Below are 21,610 nucleotides of genomic sequence, written 5' to 3' on the forward strand. Positions count from 1 at the left end.
TTTAACAATAATGGCTGTATGTTGATTAATTTTCAGGGGACAATAAATTTGCACTGCTATACAAGCTGCACATTGACTACTCTAAAATATCCAAGTTTCATTTCTATAGTATTGTCCCTTTAGAAGATATACTAAAACGGTTGCTGAAATGTGAGGGGTGTAGGCTACTCACTTTTGTGACATACTGTATATCAAAACTTAATTTTTGATCAATAATATGCATTGCTAAGAACTTTATTTGGACAACTTTAAAGGTGATTTTCTCAATATTTAGATTCCAGATTTTCAAATAGTTGTGTCTTGACCAAATATTGTCCTATCCTAACAAACCATACATCAATGGAAAGCTTATTTATTCAGTTTCAGATGATGTATGAATCTCAATTTTAAAAAATGTACCTATATGACTGGTTTTGTGGTCCAGGGTCACATATATTATTTTATGTTTCACAGAACAAAGAATCTCATATAGTTTTGCAACAATATGAGGGTGAGTAAATTTTTCATTTTGGGGTGAACTATCTCTTTAACCTTTGGAGTTCAGCTCACTCTTTTTGGTGTAGGAACCACACCCTGAAAATTGAAAACACAAATCCAACCTCTTGAACTCATGCTGAACTTGCAGTTAAACAGATGGCAAAATCATATGATGCACGTTCGCTCGTATGAAATGTACAACTTCTACTCCCACTGAGGAGAATCAATAGATTTTCAAATTAATCAAATTCATGTTCTAGCATTGCATTTTCTAAGGCTAACCGCAACCCTAAACCTAACCTTATCAAGGATACATGAAAAACTGCATAAATGTCCATATGATTCATTCAGTATATTCCAAATCTTCTGGTGCCATGTGACAACTTTCAAATCTACTACATTCAAATCTGCTGTGCTTATGTGGCACAAGAATTTGAGGTTAATTCAAAATTTGTGAGAAATGTGAAAGCTATCATATGGCTATAGAGTGGACCTGGAATACAGCACGACTATAGAACATTTTTGGAGTCTGACAGCCCCAGTTCTCATTCGATATAGAGCCTATAGCAAAACGTTATGACACATGAGACAATAAATGACAGTTTTTTTTGTGTGGCTGTGCATTTTGATCTAAAAGATTTGAGATTATATTGCTCTGAACTGCAATATAAAGAAGGACGTATGAAGAGAACATGCAAGGTAAGCAGCTGTCAGTTGTCCAAACTATATCAAAATTATCCATAAAAATGTGAAAGTAATGTTTCAACTACTTTTTTTCTTAAAAACTGAAAAGACTTGTACCTGTAGAAGTGGAAGCATCACTGCTGCTCATTTAACGTGCGGGCGATCTGAACTCTGCTGAAAACACTTGAGAGGAAGGAGACTGTATAGTCGTCGTCATCAGCCCTAGGTCAACGGAAAACAACATTTATTGAGATATTTCTGTAGGAGAGCGGAAAGGTCAGTAACCATCAATTACTTTTCAAAAACAACTATTTTAAGTGGCTTTAAAATGGTTTTTGTCACTTTTTATTTTACGCGGATGCAGGTTTGAGAACAGTTATGATCTTTTTGCACGTTTTTATTTGTTATTTATTAAATAAGTGTCGATTAAAACTCTTAATGCTGACTATTCTAGTGGATGGGTTTAGCAAAATTAATATATGATTATTTATCATAGACTAGAATTTACCAGAGGTTCCTCATAATGGACAACATGTTGTCTAGATAGGTAGCTGACTAGGTCTTGTCAGTCTGTATGTATATAGGTATCTGACAGGTTAACCAGGTTAAGCAAATGTCCAAATGTTCTCGGGACTGAGGGTCCTTTAGGACCCAGCGGAGAGCTCAAGTGCGCGGCTTGAATACGCTTCATTCCCTCAAACTTACATTTGGAGATGATCGCTTTCAGCAGGTTAGTTGTTCTCTCCCGGGCGGGATAGGTAAGCGCTGGTTGCAACTGAATTTAACTGGAGGTTTGGCTGCAATAACTCGCATTTTACGGGCTGAGTGTCATTACAATGACTTTTATTGACAAAGGCTGGAGTTCTTATCAGTAAAGTATGTTCAGCTGGTCGTTGAACATTTGACAGACAAGTAGGAGAACCTGTGCGTTGCATTCAGTCACTTGCTGTGGAGTAACATTCCTGGGACATGATCTGATCAGCAAAGATCGGATTCATTCACTGGATGTTTTCTGTCTGGAAAACTGTCAAGGTGGGTTATTTTTGTCCCTCGCATGTTGCATGATCCAAAAAGAGTCTAATCATTATCAGTGTACAGGTATTTTCTCAGCGTATCTGGAGGAAATCAATTGAGGCAGGTTTGAAAACGTACCATTCTGTATAAGATTATCTGCGTTCAGGTGTTTTTTTTTCTGTCTAATTAGTTTCTGACATCTCCAATTTGTCAATTAATCGATAGCTCGATGGCTTTATCCAAATTTAGAACAATATTTTCCTCTAAACTGCACAGTTTGCCTATTCTTACAATTACAGACATTATTTTTGCTTTGTGTTTTAAAGGAATGCATATCGCACATTCAATTTGTAATTCGCATAACTTGACCACGCTCATAAGCTATTATTTCATTACCTTTCCACGCCTTATGCGCCTCGTTCCAGGTGCGGTTTGGTCAAGACATTGAAGATCAACAGTGTTTTGACTCCAAATATAAGCGTTTTGTCTAGTGTTTTGTAGTTAAAGACTATTTTCTTATACTCTTGCCTACCCTGTTGCTCTTTTTCTCATTCACACTAAAACATAAAGATTTCAGTTAGAAACAAACAACAAAAAAAGCGTTAAAGGTTGTATGGTGAAGTTAAAAATCCCTTTTTATCATCCTAATCATGTAAATTATTAACATGTACTGTACAGGTGCTTTTAAGAATCCAGAAACTATTGTACTGAACTGAAGAACCTTAATGAAATATTAAGATTTTGTCCTAAGATAATAACCATACACTATATTTAATTCAAGAAGCTTATACAGCTAATGAGAAGAGGGATCATTTTCTTTACTCAGCCTAGCAAAGCATAATTGAAAAACCTTTATGTTTAATAATAAGAGTAACTGTTCATTAATCATGACTGTCTAAACCATACAGGACTTTTAATTAAAAAAACAAAATTAATAAGGGAAGATTACTGATAGAACACATTTCAGTCGCTTAATGATTATTCATTTATTGGCATTTGTTTTCCCGCTTAACTGGATCTCAACACAGATATGTTACTTCCATGGAGTTAACTGGAAGGACGTGGCTCTGTGTTGATCTCAGCGGTGTGGCGGTACATCAGTATGGGAATGAGAGTAGCACTTTAGACCTCATGTCACCTTGTGTGTGTGTCAGAGCATGCAAACCTTTCAGGAAAGAGGCATTTAATTATGCATGTTCCTCTGGTATGTGGTGAATATGGTCCGATGGGAAGCAAGCGGCAAGCTGATTGGCATTTCTCAAGGAAAGATTGATGCATTCTTACATGTCTGAAAAAACACACCAAGCACTTTTGATATGTGAAGTTTCCTGCAAAGTTTAGCAGCTGGCTTTATATAAAAATTTGATTTAGATTCAAATTGTACACTCGCCGTCTATGGTTCCATTAAGGTTCTTTGTGTTCGAAAGTAGTTCTTTGTCAACTTTTTATTGAAAGATTCTTTTGGGAACCCAAAATGGTTCTTCTAAAGCAGTGGTTCTCAATCCTGGTCCTGGGGGACCCCTGCTCTGCACATTTTGTATGTCTCCCTTATTTAACAACCCTGATTGAAATCATCAGCTCGTTAGTTCAGTTTATGTATCTCTCTCCTAACGAGCTGATGATCTCAACAGGTGTGTTAAATAAGGGAGACATGCAAAATGTGCAGAGCAGGGGTCCCCCAGGACCAGGATTGAGAACCACTGTTCTAAAGCATGGCTGTGAAACCCGCCTTTCCAATGCTTTATTTTTAAGAGTGCAGATAAGCTTGATTCCTCTTTTCATACTGACATCATTAACACCAAAGCAGATGCTAATCTGTCAGTTCACAAACTGACAGAAAACAAAACTTCACAACCTTAAAAAAGATTACAGGGTGCAAAGCTGTTAGAGCTCACTTCAATTTCAGCACCTGAACAGCTCCAGCCCCATTGCGCACAAAGCTAACATGTAAAGCATGTGGTAGTGTGTGTTTGAGAGGAAGAGAACAGCACAGTGGGGGTTAAGGGAAAAAGTTGAAATGATCAAGGCATGTCAGAGGCATTGACACTGTGAGGAACAACAAGGTTAGTGGAAAGACCATTGAATAAATGGAAGTATTCACAGCGGTTTTACAGGGTACCTGAGAGGCTATAACCAAGGCGAGCCATGTGCTATGAGTGTCTGCTGACTTAAAAACACTTTGGTATGCTTCGGTTGCCTGGGGAGTAAAATACAAGTGGACACAGGGGGGTGTTTTCAGAGGTTCTGGGGGAAAAAAAGTAGGGATAAAAAAAATACCCAAGCCACCACTACACTTTTTTTTATGTGGACATATAGGACAGTTGTAAAACATTCATGGTCCTTTTCCATAGCAAAATCTCTTATTTTTCTGTTGTTGGAATCCAGACATTAAAAAATATATATGTGTTGCTCTCTGTGCAGCAGAGAAATATGAGAATCTTTCAAATGGAATTAGCCCCTCTTAAAGAAACAGTTCACCCTAAAATTAAAGATTTGCCATTTGTTCACCTTTGTCATTCTAAACCTGCATTCTTTCTTCCGTGGAAAACAGAAAAAAGCTTTTAAGAATGTGGTGGTTGATCTTTCTGTGAAATTAAAATGAATAGTGACCAAAGCTTTCAAGTTTTTCCCTCAATAGATCTTCTAATTTATCATTTTGTATTTCCCGAAAGAAAGAACGTCATATGAGTTTGGAGCTTGAGATTTCGTCATCAATGCATTAAGAAGGTTCCTTTATGGTTCAACTATTTCTTTAAGATTAAGGATGTGCTGATTTTACCATTCTGATATAACTGACGAACAGCCAATTCTGTACTATTTTGTGATAAATTAGTATAATTAGAAGAATTGTTTTAAATACTGAAGTGAATTTAGGGGTCACTGCAATATAATTGAAGCTATGAGAGACATTATTCATTTCCAAATTCATTACGAGATCTACTACAAGTAATATCAAAAACTAACATTTTGTTTTATTAATTTTGATGTTATGAAAAAATTGGGAAATCGCCAATTCTACACTATTTAAAAATTAATTTAAAAATTTAAAAATGGTTTTAGAGGCAACAAGTGAATTTAAGCAGCACAACAATATAACTAAAGTTTTAAAAGATGTGTATGGAGAACTGCTAAAGATTACATACAGATATTTAAAAAAAAAATAACTGAAATGCATGGTACAGTACGATTTTTGCGATTATATAAAGACAAGGCAGTATTGTGAGAAAGGTTGTTTTCACTTAAATCTCAATACCACGGTGGCGAGAAAGCTAATTCTGACCGATTTTGGAAAGACCCTCGTATTATTTGTGATGAGCTGGCGCTTCCACAGTCTCCATTCATCTCTAGAAAATTCCAGGAAGCTCTCGTTCCTCTGTTATCTCCCTGCGATGTATTAGTTTCCTCTCTAATGCAAGCCTGATAAGCTCACACTTCTCAAATTCCTAGTGTTAAGTGCATGGAAAAAAGTCTTTCCCATCTCTACTGTAACCCAATCACAGGACTGGGAGTCTGAAGCTTTATCTGGATTAGGAGTGTGATAAAACACTTGTGTGATATCGGACCGCACCTTATCTATCCCTTTATCCATGACTGCCGCCTTTAACTTATCACCTGTTCTTGTGCTTTAGAGCAGCCACTATTTCAGTCCTATTACTGACATTTTTTATGAAACCCATGATGCTGACGGCTATACAGTAATGTCTTATTAATCACATCCTGCCCCGTGCCAGGGGCTGAACGTGGTAATTGGCTCCTTGTTAGACGTCAGCATGATTGACAAAGTACATTTAGAGGCTGCTCTGTCTCATCTATCATAGCTCATCCCCCTATTTGTTGGGGGCACGGACCTAATCAAGTCAACCAATCATATGCCACCATCAAGGATTCCTTATTTTGATGGATATGATGGAGGAGAGCATTCTGAAACCTGTTCTTTCATACTGTTTGGCCAATGTGTGTGCATGTTTTCTGTATTGATTTTAAATGATTGATAATTACTGATACACTGCAAAAAGTGAAAATGTTACTTTTCAGGACTAGTTTACTCAAAATTAAAATTCTGTCATCATTTACTCACTCTCATGTTGTTACAAACTTCCTTTCTTTTGTGGAGTACAAAAGGAGACATTTAGCAGCATGTTCACACTGCTCTTTCCAAATATAATAAATATGGAAGTGAAGCAGTCAAGTTTGCCTTTATGTAACCATTTCAAAGAAAAAAATATGTTTTGTAATCTTGCAATACCACAGCGTGTGACGTCACAGGGTTGGTTTGCTCTGTTTGTCAGTTAAGTAAGCATTTCTTTACTTTTTGAACACATTAGTTTTGAAATGGAGGAAGAAAGGACTGTTGAGCCCTTAATTGCTTATGAATTTGAGCCCATATGGCAAGGGGAACAAGCAGTAATACTGTTACGGGTAGAAGAAGTCATAAACCTGCCAGTTTGGGGTGAAGAGCAGGTTGGAACCAATACGTGTTTATCTGGATATTTGTCAAAACAGCCATTATAACCTACTTTTGTGTGCATTTACCATAGAAAATGTGAAAGAGAATTCAATTCGGTACTTGTGAGCTGTGGCTTTTTGCATGTGTCCATGCAAGCTTGCGTGCACACAGAAAAAAATCTATTAGAATGCGCGAGAACCGCATTGAAATCTCTTTCATGCTGTCTTGCGCTTTAATGGCTTAAAACACTTTAATGTTTAAACTGACAAGACATAAAACATAAAACATTCAGATATTTATCTAATATAAGCATTTCTTTACTTTTTCAACACATAAATGTTATTTTATGTTATTTTATGTGTTGTGGGTTAACACTAAATCTCATTTAAAGGGGGGGTGGTGGGTGCCATATTTTTAGATCTGAAAAGAGCATTCGACACGGTAAACCATAACATCCTGTTATCTAAATTGTCCGCTCACAATATTTCTGATGAGACATTACGATGGTTTAAATCTTATTTGGAGAATAGGAAGCACTGTACAAGAATTAAGAGTACTATGTCTTCGTTTTTAGACTGCTCAGTTGGGGTGCCACAAGGCTCCATTTTGGGCCCTCTCTTGTTCAGTGTTTATATAAATGATCTTCCAGCTATTTGTCCTGAAGTTCACGTACAAATGTACGCCGATGACGCCGTGATATATGTCCATGCAAAATCAAGTCAGAAAGCAGCAGCTGTGCTCCAGGGAGCGATCGAAAAAATTTCAGATTGGATGGTGCAATCATGTTTGACATTAAATTTTAGCAAAACTGTTAGTATGTTTTTTTCAATAAGGAATACTTCTCACTCTGCTTCGGAAATTATTGTAAAAGGAACAGGAATTCACGAAGCAGAGTCTGTCAAGTATTTAGGCGTAGTGTTGGACAGGACACTGTCGTTTAAAAAGCATGTTTCAAAACTGATAAAAACTGTAAAATTTAATTTATCGCAGTTCAGATATATTCGCCCGCAAATGAGCACAGATGCAGCCAAGCTTTATATGCATGCGATGATATTGTCTCATTTTACATATTGCATCACAAATTGGTCTCTATCAACCAACTCTGCGTTACAGCCACTTCAAAGCTTGTACAAACAGGCACTCAAAATTTTAGATAGAAAACCTGTTTCATACCATTATTGTAACATTGTGAAGAAATATAAATTATTAACATTTGATAATTTCATTTTGTTTTCGAATGTCAGTTTATTATATAAAATTTTACATGATTTGGCACCACAGCCCCTGAGAATGTTTGTGAAATCGTGTGAAGAGGCAGGATTTAGAACAACGCGAGCCTCTTCCAGAGGAGACTGTTATGTCAACTTTAGGTCCTCTACTTTTGGACAGAATTGCTTCTCTGTGAAAGCTGCAGGGATGTGGAACTCGTTGCCTTTAACTGTGCGAGAGAGTAGTACCTTGCAACAGTTTAAACTTAACCTAAAGAAGTGGTTGAAAGACGGTCAGATTTGTGATCATTAGCACAAAACTGGTTAATTGGGGTATTGTTAAAAATGTAAGAAGGTAAATTTAAAAGTGAACTGTAAATAGTTGTAAAGGTATTGCAATTGCATGTTTGTTGAGATGATCCTTTTGCAGGTGTTTTATCTGTATTTTGTATTGTGAATGGATTCATCAATGGGAATGCTCATTGTCCACTGTATTAACCTGCTGTCACTTTGCCTCTGCCCAGGGACTACAGATGAAAATTAGCTTGTAGCTATCTCTGGTCTGTGCAACACATTTGTTGTGCAATGTCCCTGTTAAATAAACAAATAAATAAATAAATAAATTTTAAAACACAGATGTTTTGGCTTTCACCATAATTTTAATGAATATCCAACATTAAACGGTCTACATTACACAGTTTTAATTGTGGTATGCCAAACACTGTTTTCATAACACGAGGCACAATGTGAACATACAGAATAACAAATAATGCTTCATACAATATCATTCATGTCGCATCTTATTGGTTTGTCAGACCTTTTTAAACATATTTGCATTACACTGGCTCATTCACCAGCAGTGGTATGTACCATATTTTCTATTAACATATGTTCACCTGCGAATACAATTAGGATGCTAAATCTAATTACTCTAATCACTCTAATCTTAACGATTGGGCTAGTGCTGCTTCCTCAAGAAAGTTTATCATTCTCACGTGTTTTATGTCTTGTCAGTTTAAACATTTAAGTGTTTTAAGTCATTCAAGCGCAATACAGCACAAAAGATATTTCAATTTAGTACTTGTGCGCTGTGATAGATTGTTTCTGTGCACACGCATGGAAAAAGCCACAGCTCAGACAGTGTGCGAGTACCAAATTGAGTTCTTTTTTGCACTTTCTTGTACCTTAATGGCAACTTTAATGTTTAAACTGACAAGACAAAACATGTGAGAATGATAAACTTTCTTAAGCAAGCAGCACTATCCCGATCGTTCAGATATACATACAAAATTATGTCAGAATGGCTGTTTTGACAAGTAACCACATTAACACTTACTTTTTCCGACCTGCTTTTCAACCCAAGCCAGCAAGTTTACGACTTCTTAACGGTATTACTGTTCAGTCTCCTCGCTGTATCCCCTGAAATGCATAATCATATGGACTTACTATGGACTTAACCATCATGGTCTCATTGTTTATACTGTATGTAGATATTAGTACATAACGTACATACATTTTTGTACATTTTTAATTATGCTGAAACGTACAATTTGGATGTATTTTAACATTTAAAAATGAAAAAGGGCTATGTATTTTTAGCTAAAAAATATTAAAATAAAATATATTAGTACAATATTTACAAATCTTTTATATCTAAGATATTTGTATCAATGCATTTTTATCATTTTATTGATAAATTATTTAGATTTTTAGAACACTTAACCTACCCCCAAACCTAAACCTACCCATTTTATAGCGAATATAAAAATATATAAAATGTAACTGACCAAAGTAATAAAAGCATTTCTTTACTTTTTTGAAAACATACTCGTTTTGAAATGGAGAAAGGCCAATTGAAATGACTGCTGAGCTTATAATAAATCTAATTGCTTATGTATTTGAGGCAATATGGTGAGGGGACTAAGAAGTAATACTGTTACCGTTGGAAGAGCAGGTCAGACACAATACATGTTTGTGTGGACACTCGTCAAAACAGTTATTCTGACATACCTTTGAGAGCATTTGCTCAAGAATACGTGAAAGAGAACTTTGGTACTTGTGTGCTGTCTGAGCTGCACCTTTTTGCATGCGTGCGTGCTCACAGAAACAACCTATCACAATGCACGAGTACTGCATTGGAATCTCTTTCGTGCTATCTTGCTCTTTAATGGCTTAAACCTTTACTTTAATGTTTAAACTGACAATACATAAAACATGGGGAATGATAAACTATCTTGAGGAAGCAGCATTAGCCCGATCATAGGTATCTAATATAAGCTTTTCTTTACTTTTTCAACACAGACATGTTATTTTAACAGACAAATGTTTTTGGTTTTTACCATAATTTGGATGAATATCCAACATCAAACTGTCTACATCACAAAGTTGTGGTATCCCAAACATTGTTTTCATGACGCGAGGCGCAATGTGATGTAAACAAACAATGTTTCAGACAATATCGTTCATGTCGCATCTTTTTGTAATGTCAAAGCTTTCAAACATATTTTCATTACACTGGCTAGTTTACCAGTAGTGGTATGTAATGTGGTACTAATATTTTTATATTAACATATGTTCACCTACAAATACAATTAGCTTACCTGCTGTTAACATGACACTAAATCTAATAACCTATCTGAACGACCGGCATAGTGCTGCTTCCTCAAGAGGGTTTATCATTTTCACTTGTGTAATGTCTTGTCAGTGTAAACATCACAGTGTAATCCATTCAAGCGCAAGACAGCTTGAAAGAGATTTCAGTTTGGTACTTGTGCACTGTAATAGATTGTTTCTGTGCGCACACGCACACAAAAAGCCACAGCTCGGACAGCACACATCAATCAAATTGAGTTCTTTTTTGCATCTTTTTCAGCAAATGCACACACGTTTTGATGAGTATCCAAATAAACATGTATTGTTTCCGACCTGCTCTTCAGCCCAAACCAGCAGGTTCACCACTTCTTCCACTTCCGTAATGGTATTACGGTATTAGGCTAATAAAATATTAAAACTCAAATAAATATGCTGCGTAATGGATTGTAAGACAACTAACAAACTGTTGAGATTTTAACTACGCATTGCAGTTATATCATCTGCCTGTCACAAACGGGACGACCAAGAGTGAGGATCCAAATGCAAGGCTTTATTAAGCAGATCGTAGTCAGACAGACAGGGTCGAAAACACCAGCAAACATGAACAGTGAAGACAATCCAATAGCGTAATCCAAAAAACAAGCGTAGGTCAAAATCCAGGTGGGCAGTCCAAATGAAACAATGAAATGAAAACAAGAAACTAGAAAACTAAGACTAAGACTGGGAAAACAAAAACAGAACTATGATTAGGGAACAACAAGGAGACTAGGAAACCTGGGAGCAATGGAAAACGCTTGGTAGAGTCCGCTGGAGCAAAACAATACTTCGCCATGTGTGTGTGTGATGAGCTGGCTTTTATGTCTGATAAACAGGAAGTAACCATAGAGGCAGCAGAGGGAGCAGCAACAGTCAGTGGGGGTAAGGGCTCCCTCTGCTGGCCTGGCGTGACATAGCCCCCCCCCAAGGAGCGGCTTCCAGACGCTCCAAAAAACAACAGGAGGAAACAGTCCAGGGGAGCGGTGGGGGGGCCAGGAGACTGAGGCAGAACAGGTTGGGCAAAGGCCCTCCAGAGCAGGGCAGAAGATTCAGGAGCCCTCCAGGGCAGGGCTGGAGGCAGAGCAGTCCTTTGAGGTGGAGCAAGAGTCTTAGGAGCCCTCCAGGGCGGAGCAGGAGGCTTAGCGACCCTCCGGGGCAGAGCAGGAAGCGTAGAAGCCCTCCAGGGCGGAGCCGAAGGCGGAGCAAGGGGTTTAGGAACCCTCCAGGGCGGAGCAGGAGGCGGAGCGGCCCTCCAGGGCAGAGCAGGAGGCGCAGGAGCCCTCCAGGGCGGAGCAGGAGGCGCAGGAACCCTCCAGGGCGGAGCAGAAGGCGCAGGAGCCCTCCAGGGCGGAGCAGGAGGCACAGGAGCCCTCCAGGGCGAATCAGGAGGCGCAGGAGCCCTCCAGGGCGGAACAGGAGGCGCAGGAGCCCTCCAGGGCAGAACAGGAGGCGCAGGGGCCCTCCAGGGCGGAACAGGAGGCGTAGAAGCCCTCCAGGGCGGAACAGGAGGCCGCATTATGGACTGGGACCTGGGGAGAACAGAGATAGAGGAGGCAGACAGAGCAAGGAGAGAAGTAGAGAGTTCATGGGAGAACGTGGCCTCCATAGCCGTGACCAGGCAGACGAGAACTTCAGGAACGACTTTCGTGGCAGTTCCTGGGCAGACAGAGACTTCTGGAACGGCCCCAGACGCCAAGACAGAGATGACAGGGAACCTAGGCGGTGCAGGCAGAGCAGGGAGTCTTGGCGGGGCAGACAGAGCAAGGAACTTTGGCGGAGCAGGCAGGGCAGGGAATTTTGGCGGAGCAGACAGAGCAAGGAGTCTTGGCGGAACAGGCAGAGCAAGGAACCTTGGCGGAGCAGGTAGAGCAAGGAGTCCTGGCGGAGCAGATATAGCAGGGAACCCTGGCGGTGCTGGCAGAGCAGGGAGCACTGGCGGTGCTGGCAGAGCAGGGAGCCTTGGCTGAGCGGGCAGAGCGTGAAGCCTTGGCGGAGCGGGCAGAGCGTGAAGCCTTGGCGGAGCGGGCAGAGCGTGAAGCCTTGGCGGAGCGGGCAGAGCGTGAAGCCTTGGCGGAGCGGGCAGGGCGTGAAGCCTTGGCGGAGCGGGCAGAGCGTGAAGCCTTGGCGGAGCGGGCAGAGCGTGAAGTTCCGCTATGTACGCCACCTCCGAAAGAGGTATAGGCGCAGCGGACATGCCTGTAGATGAGGTCTCCAGAACAAACTTGTGGGCAGACTCATGGGCCGAAGAGGCAACTGGGGCGCAGTGTGCAGCCCACACACTCAAAATGGCGATAGCCATAACAGGTAACACAGTTGGCAGAGGAATGCCCTCCGGGTCATTGGGCGTGGGGCTTGGGAGCGTTGGCTCTGTGTGACTTGGGAGCGTTGGTTCTGCATGGCTTGGCAGCGTTGGCTCTGCATGGCTTGGGAGCGTTGGCTCTGCATGGCTTGGGAGCGTTGGCTCTGTATGGCTTGGGAGCGTTGGCTCTGCATGGCTTGGGAGCGTTGGCTCTGCATGGCTTGGGAGTGAAGGCTCTGGATGCACAGGGGAGATGTGACTTGGCAGTGAAGAAGTAGCTATGACCTGACTCGTCATGACAAGAGCAGCAGTGACTTGATTTGGCGTGAGAGGGACAGCTGTGGCTTGGCTTGGCTCGGAGGGAACAGCTGCTTGACTTGGCTCTGAAGGAACGACTGCTGCGACATGACTTGGCCTGACAGGAACAGCAGCTGTATCTTGACTTGTCCTGGCAGGAACAGTGACTGTGACGTGACTTGACTCGGCAGGGACAGCAGCTGTAACTTGACTTGACTTGGTAGGAACGGCAGCTGGTGCAGGTTCGAGAGAAGCAGATATGACGTTCACAGGCAATGGCTTGGTTGACGTGGCGTGAGCAGACGCTGGCTTGGTTGACGTGGCGCTAGCAGACGCTGGCTTGGCTGATGTGGGGTGAGCAGACGTTGGCTTGGCTGACGCTGATAGTAAGGGATCAACTGAACGAGCTGACAGCAGTGGTGGGTCCTCCAAGCTTGATATTAGTCTCTGATAAGTCCTGGAAGGGTGAGAGTCTGATGCTGTAGCCACCATGTTGATAGCAGACTCAGGTATGGCGGCCATTTTGTGTGCAAGCTTGGGAGTGGCGGTCCTCCTGGGTGCAGGTTCTGGCATGGCGACCATCCTTGTGGCAGGCTCTGGCGTGGCGGCCATCTTTGCAGCGGGCTCTGGCGTGGCGGCCATCTTTGCAGCGGGCTCTGGCGTGGCGGCCATCTTTGCAGCAGGCTCTGGCGTGGCGGCCATCTTTGCAGCAGGCTCTGGCGTGGCGGCCATCTTACGGGAGGACTTGGGCGTGGCAGCCATCTTGGGCAGTGGTTCTGGAGGTACAGACATCTTGTGAGAAGACTTGGGCGTGACGGTAGCCATCTTGAGTGCAGACCCTGGAGTGGCGGCAGCCATCTTGTTAGCAGGCTCAGGAAAGGCGGCCATCTTGTGAGCAGGATCTGGAAGAGCGGCCATTTTGTGAACAGGATCTGGAAGGGCGGCCATTTTGGGTGCCGACTCAGGAAAGGCGGCCATCTTGTGAACAGGCTTGGGGGTGGCAGCCATCTTGTGAACAGGCTTGGGGATGGCGGCCATCTTGTGATCGGGCCTTGGGGTGGCAGCCATCTTGCGATCGGGCCTTGGGGTGGCAGTCATCTTGCGAGAGGAGTCAGACGTGGTAGATTTCTTGTGAGCTGGGTCCAATTGGGTGACCATCTTGAATGCGGACTCAGGAAGAATAGTCATTCCGAAAGCAGATTCTGGAAAGGCAGCCATCTTGTGAAGGGGCTCTTGAAGGGCGGCCATCTTGCGAACTGGCTCTGGAGGGACAGCTGTCTTTTGAACAGGCTTTGAAATGGCGGCCATCTTGTGAACGGGCTTTGGGATGGCAGCCATCTTGTGCTGTAGCTCTAGGCTGGCAGACATCTTGTGCTGAGACTCTGGGCTAGCAGACATCTTGTGCTGAGGCTCGGGGCTAGCAGACATCTTGTGCTGTGGCTCAGGGTTAGCAGACATCTTGTGCTGAGGCTCTAGGCTGGCAGACATTTTGTGCTGTGACCTTTTGAGTATACCCACAGTGAATGGAGAGCCACAAAACGATAACACAAAGTCAATGAATTGTGCGAGGGTCCAACTCGGGTCCTCATCGGGTAAACTCAGGCTGATATCAGTGTCCAACCCGCTCCAGAAACATTCCTTTAACATCGATTCGTTACAAGGTGCCAGGTGACTGTACGTAAGAAATTCCTCAACATAACATTCGATGGGACGGTCATCTTGAAAAATGGAACAGAGTGAACTTACGGGGTCTGCTGAGCTCATTCTTGGAGGGTACTTCTGCTGGTGGGTAAAGCCGCTGGATCCGGGTGTGGCGAAGTATTCTGTCACAAACGGGACGACCAAGAGTGAGGATCCAAATGCAAGGCTTTATTAAGCAGATCGTAGTCAGACAGACAGGGTCGAAAACACCAGCAAACATGAACAGTGAAGACAATCCAATAGCGTAATCCAAAAAACAAGCGTAGGTCAAAATCCAGGTGGGCAGTCCAAATGAAACAATGAAATGAAAACAAGAAACTAGAAAACTAAGACTAAGACTGGGAAAACAAAAACAGAACTATGATTAGGGAACAACAAGGAGACTAGGAAACCTGGGAGCAATGGAAAACGCTTGGTAGAGTCCGCTGGAGCAAAACAATACTTCGCCATGTGTGTGTGTGATGAGCTGGCTTTTATGTCTGATAAACAGGAAGTAACCATAGAGGCAGCAGAGGGAGCAGCAACAGTCAGTGGGGGTAAGGGCTCCCTCTGCTGGCCTGGCGTGACACTGCCACTTTAAATGCTCTAGCTCTTTAAAGCAGGATGGATTGGCTGTGACTGTTTTTAGTATAGGGACCAATTTTCACTAGTAACTAGTTGCTTATTAGCATGCCTATTATTAACATATTAGCTGTTTATTAGTACTTATAAAGCAAATATTGTGCATGACCATATTCTACATCCTGAATTCTACCCAACACCTAAACTTAAATAACTAACTTACTATTAATAAGCAGCAAATTAGGAGTTTATTGAGGCAAAATTTGTAGTTAATATTTTGTTAATAGCAAAAACTGGACCTTTAAAGTCGTGAACAGACCTTTACTTACTGTACATTCCAAGTCTTCTGAAAAACCATGCGATAGCTGTGCATGAGGAAAAGGCAGAACATTATTCACTGTTCCTCCAGTGCACCATTCAAATCACATTAATGTTCATGTATATTAAAATATGGTGTGTTAAAATGTTTATCATTCCAGGTTTGATGCCAATGTGTTGTAAATGATCTCAATGCACCAAATTTGAATATGTGCATATTTAAAAAATAAAAATAAGAGAGAGAGAGAGAGAGAGAGAGAGAGAGAGAGAGAGAGAGAGAGATGTGAAAGCTGTGAAAGATGGAAGATTTTATGAATACCTACTTGGGTTTTCTTTGGTTCCTTACACAAAGCTTTTGAATTACATTAGAGGACTAAAATACAGTGCTTGAATCTTACAGACCACTTGATGAAACTTGTATGATGCTTTTTTGTCATTTGGAACTTGATAGCCCCCTGGTCATCATGAGGGTGAGTAAATGATGACAGAAATTTCATTTTTAAGTGAACTAGCCCGACAGCTATTTCATCCTGACCTGACCCTTGAAAATGACTTTCATTTGCTGTAACCTACCGTGGCCTGGTCGATTCAGTCATATTAAACGGATCCAATTAAATATCTTTACTTATATAAAACCAGTTACTTTTATGTTATCACACGAAGCACATTTCAGGCCACCTAACAAAATATTTTTTGCAGTGTAGCACAAGTAATAAGGGCATCTGTCTCTGACATTAAAAGGTCTATGAAATCCATTAAGGTCTATGAAATATGAAGTATGCATACCATTTCTATATCTGGAAAAAATATTGGCCTCCTTCCACCACTGCTTGCCTCACGCTAGAATAGAATCCTTGAAATCTCAAATTGCTGAGAGACTTTTGAGGGTTGCACTGTGGAAAGATGTGCAGACTTACACGGTGTGTTTGTACCTCCAGGGATGTTTGGCTATTTGTCTTCTGTAATAAGCAGATATTTTTAGGATATTTCTCTATGAAGTCTGTCTCAGCTATAGAAAACACTTGACCTGCACCTCCTCACCTTTTCCACTGGGCTCCTCGTTATTCGCACAACACCAGTCCTGAAAGCTCCTCCGCTGACACAATTTTTGTTTTCCTCTTCTTTTGTTCATTCCCCCTACAGACTGCGGAAAGCATACGGGAAGCGGCGATGGACAGGCGGATGATCTGCAATGGCCTCCACTAATGGCTTCAAGAAGGAATTAATATCATTCTTTCACACCAGTGACCCGCACTTACCGCAACTTTGTCAAAACATGTTCAAGCGCCCCTGCAACACAATCAGACGAAAAGAAACAAATGAATGAAATTAGAGCGGCCTAAGGAAGCTGAGTCACAGATGCCAGCCTTTTTTCTCCTTTAAAGTTCAGTTTTACCACAGAGGCGGTCTGCCTCGTCACCCTCTGTCTGCTTATTATCTATCAGACTCCTTTTAATGAGACATCAGAAGAGTGGCGCAACCATGTGCTTACTGCTAGTGTTTGTAATACAGGCCCTGTGGGTGAGTTGGTGTCACGCCACACAGCATTACCCAGCCTCATGGGGGCATTATGATGTTTGTAAGTCCCAGGTATATGCGGAGGACCGCCTGGCTTGGCACTACATGGCCTGCCAGCCTGAGGCCACTGATATGACCAAATACCTGACGGTGTCTCTGGACCCACCCAACATTACCTGCGGAGACCCACCTGAGATGTACTGCGCCCTGGTGAGTTTAATACACTTTTATGAACTTCTTAATAAAACTAGCATATACAGCAACACACTACATTGCTTATATTATGCGTCTGGAATTCTTGATTCTGATATTTGTTGTCTCTTGTATAACTCATGAAAAACAAAAAAGGAATTTGCACACTAAACAAATTTAATGTTAAAGATCAATTGAGAAAAACAATATTTAGATGTATTAATATAGATGTATAGACTAACAAGGCTGTTCCAAAAATTTTGGGAAAAGTAAGATTTTTAAAGAAGCTTCTTACACACATCAAGGCTGCATTTATTTGATACAGTTTACTATTTTAATGTACTTTAACATATTTATTTCTTTGAAGCAAAGCTGCATTTTCAGCATCATTACTCCAGTTTCAGTGTCACATGATCCTTCAAAAATCATTTTAATATGCTGATTTATTATCAATATTGGAAACAGTTATGCTGTGTAATATTGTTTTGAACCTGTGATACTCTTTTCAGGATTCTTTGATAAATAAAAAGTTAAAAAGATCAGTGTTTATTCAAAATCGAAATTAATACTTATATTCAGGAAGGATGTGTTAAATGGTTCAAAAGTGATAGTAAAGACCTTTTAATATTATTAGAAATAAATGATGTTCTTTTAATTCATCAAAAAAATCCTGAAAAAGTATCACAGGTCCAAAAAAATATTAAGCAGCGCAACTGTTTCCAACATTGATTATAAATCAGCATATTAGAGTGATGAGTGGTACAAAAGGTACATCTTTGTACCTTACCTAACCCCAAATGGTACATTTTAGTACTTTGAATGTACATATTGGTACCTTAAAGGCACATATTAGTATTTTAAACATACATAGTGGTATACTTTTTCACTTTTGTACCTTTGAGTACAGTGACCCCAGGGACAGAACTGTACCTTTTTTCTAACAGTAGAGGAATTCAATTTAACAATTTATAATGTTTCAAAAGATTTCTATTTAAAATAAATGTATCCCTATTTCCACCAAATACAAAGCAGTACAGCTTTTGTCAGCATTGATAATAATGATAACTATTTCTTGAGCACCAAATCAGAATATTAAAATGATTTCTGAAGGATCAAGACTGGAGAAATGACTGCTGAAAATACAGCTTTGCCATCACAGGAATAAATATACACTTTAAAATATATTACTGTAGAAAACAATTGTTTTAAACTGTAATAGTATTTCACAATATTATAGATTTATTGTATTTTTGATCAAATAAATGCAGATTTGCTGAACATAAGGGGCTTTTTGAATAACATTTAAAATCCCAAACATTTATGCAGAAGTCTTCAATTTTTAATAAAATAAATATGGGGCAAAATAAACCCAGGTGAAGCATATAATCTTTTATCCATTCAGCATGTTGCAAAGGTAGACAGCTTTTTTTTCCCCTTTTTTTGAGTTGTGTACAGCATTGGCAGCACACATACACTGAAGAAGGCAAGGTCATAAAATGTTCTTTAAATATTAATCTGTTTCATGCTCACTGAATTCACAACACACTTTGTGAAAATCTCACAGATGGTCAACAGAATTGCAGCAAGGTGTTAATGTGCTAGCATGATAAGTATAGTTAATAACAACAGGCTGAATTATCAAAACATCACATACACACCACATAAGAGTGTACTAATAAAAATGCGTACTGTATGCTTATTATAATTCAATTATATATATTTTTGTGGACACATATACCTTTACAGTTTCAATGACATTTACAATAAACTATGGATCATCAAATCAACCAGGAGAAAGGGCAAGAGGCTCTTGGCACGTAGAGTGACAGATTACCTGATATAAGTAAAACGTAAATTATTTAACATGTTTGAAGGTAATGTATTTTATTCATGAGGGGCTTTATTCAGAAGTGCATCCAAGAAATAGTGTCTAGCAGTGATAAACTGTCAGAAATATGAAAACTGTAAATGCACCTTTGGTATCCATGTACTGAACCAGAACTGCATCTCGGTTAACTATAGAGTTTTAAGTTTAATTACACAAATGTGCATTTTCTCTAGAAGTTGTTTTAAGTGTTGTTTTCAATCACCTTGTTAAATACAATGTTTATTTAACAAGAATATTATATGATGATGTTGGAGTAACAAGAATACTTCAACATCATCATATTTTTGATGGTGGACTGAATCTATGCACTCAAAAATCTTTTCATGAACAAAATTTCAACTCAAGTGGATATTTCATATCCATTTATTTATTTATTTATTTGATAAGTAGCCGCATAAAACACTACCACTCAAAAGTTTGAGGTTAAATTAACATTTCTTTTTATTTTTTTATTATATTGAACAATTTATGTTACAAAACATTTCCATTTCAAATAAATGTTTCACCATTTCCATTAAATATAAAGAAGTTCAATTGTTTTTAACATTGATAATAATTATAAATGTTTCTTAAGCACCAAATGATTTCTAAAGGATCATGAGACACTGAAGACTTGAGATATGACTGCTGAAAATTCTGATGGCCATCACAGGAATGAATTGCACAATTTGTTTTGTGTTTCAGAAAAGTCAGAATTGCGAGTTTGTATCATGTACTTCTGAGAAAAAAAGAATTGAGACTGTATCACGCACTTTTGAGAAAAAAGTGAGAATTGTGAGTCTGTATCACGTAATTCTGAGAAAAAAAAGTCTGAATTGCAAGTCTGTATCATGCAATTTTGAGGAAAAAAAATTGAATTCAGAGTCTGTATCACACAGTTCTGATTAAAAAAAGAATTGTGAGTCTGTATTACACAGTTTTGAGAGTCTGCATTTCACACTTCTAAGAAAACAGTCAGAATTGAGTCTGTATCATACACTTCTGAGAAAAAAGTCAGAAATGAGTCTGCCACGCACTTCTGAGAAAAAAAGTCAGAATTGTGAGTCTGTTCACACTTCTGAGAAAAAAGTCAGAATTGTGAGTCTGTTCACACTTCTGAGAAAAAAGTCAGAATTGTGAGTCTGTTCACACTTCTGAGAAAAAAAGTCAGAATTGTGAGTCTGTATCACGTAATTCTGAGAAAAAAGTCAGAATTGCAAGTCTGTTTTACCCAATTTTGAGAAAAAAGTCAAAATTGCGAGTCTGTATCACGCAGTTTTGAGAAAAAAGGTCAGAATTGTGAGTCTGTAAACTGCAAAAAATGCTTGTCTTACTTAGATTTTTTTGTCTTGTTTCCAGCCAAAATATCTAAAAATTCTTAAATCAAGAAGGATTTTCTAGATGAGTAAAAATTATCTTGTTTTCAGAAAAAACAAGTCAAATTAAATGTGTTTTTGCTTGAAACAAGCAAAATAATCTGCCAATGGGGTAAGAAAAATAATCTTTTTTTCTGTTTGAAATAAGATTTTTTTTCTTACCCCATTGGCAGATTATTTTGCTTGTTCTAAGCAAAAAATCACTTAATTTTGGCTTGTTTTTTTCTGAAAACAAGAAAATAATTTTTACTCGTCTAGAAAATCCATCTTGATTTAAGAATTGTCAGATATTTTGGCTGGAAACAAGACAAAAAATCCAAGTAAGAAAAGCATTTTTTGCAGTGGATCACGCAGTTCTGAGAAAAAAGTCAGAATTGCGAGTCTGTATCACACACTTCTGAGAAAAAAGTAAGAATTGCGAGTCTGTATCATGCAATTCTGAGAAATAAAGTCAGAAATGAGTCTGTATCACTGTGTAATGTACTTCTAAAGAAAAAGTCAGAATTGAGAGTCTGTTTTACACAGTTCTGAGAAAAAAAAGCCAGAATTGCAAGTGTGTATCACGCAGTTCTGAGGAAAATAAGTCTGAATTGCTTTTGCTGAAAAGCCTATACCAGGCAGGATCTCCCTGTGACAACTTATCCCATATAGTTCGACAACACCCATATCACGTCAACCCCTACCTTACAGAAACTGACAAATCTTCACTGGATTCAAATAGACTAGTTGTCACATTACTAGACAACAAGTTTCCTCTACTGCATTATTGTGGTGAAAACTGTGAATAATAGCCATTTTTTTTGTCATGAAATTCTTTTCAGGATCAAACACCAATTTCTGCCTGTCCAATATATCTGTCCACTGTGTGCATCTTCGCATTTGGCAAATTACAACCAGCAATAGCTTGCTGTAAAATATTGACATGTTTTCATTACAGTAATCTGACAACAAACTGACAGTCATTCTAATAGACATCAACATTACAGTGCTTCAGGTCATCCTAACCTATGTCAGGTCAGCATC

General features: G+C 39.7%; 1 protein-coding gene across 1 annotated transcript in view; it reads left to right on the top strand.

Moving 5' to 3' along the window:
- The first annotated feature begins 1,901 nt into the window (after positions 1-1,901).
- ntng1b (netrin g1b) overlaps positions 1,902-21,610 on the top strand; it is a 65,424-nt gene continuing 45,715 nt past the window's right edge. Inside the window, exons 1-2 of the mRNA XM_073849614.1 lie at positions 1,902-2,193; positions 16,778-17,362. Coding sequence (XP_073705715.1) covers positions 17,090-17,362 — 273 coding nt within the window. The 5' untranslated portion in view covers positions 1,902-2,193; positions 16,778-17,089. The remainder of the gene's footprint in view (positions 2,194-16,777; positions 17,363-21,610) is intronic.

The sequence above is a fragment of the Garra rufa genome, chromosome 10, assembly GCF_049309525.1.
Source record: "Garra rufa chromosome 10, GarRuf1.0, whole genome shotgun sequence".
In the NCBI taxonomy this organism is placed as follows: domain Eukaryota; kingdom Metazoa; phylum Chordata; class Actinopteri; order Cypriniformes; family Cyprinidae; genus Garra; species Garra rufa.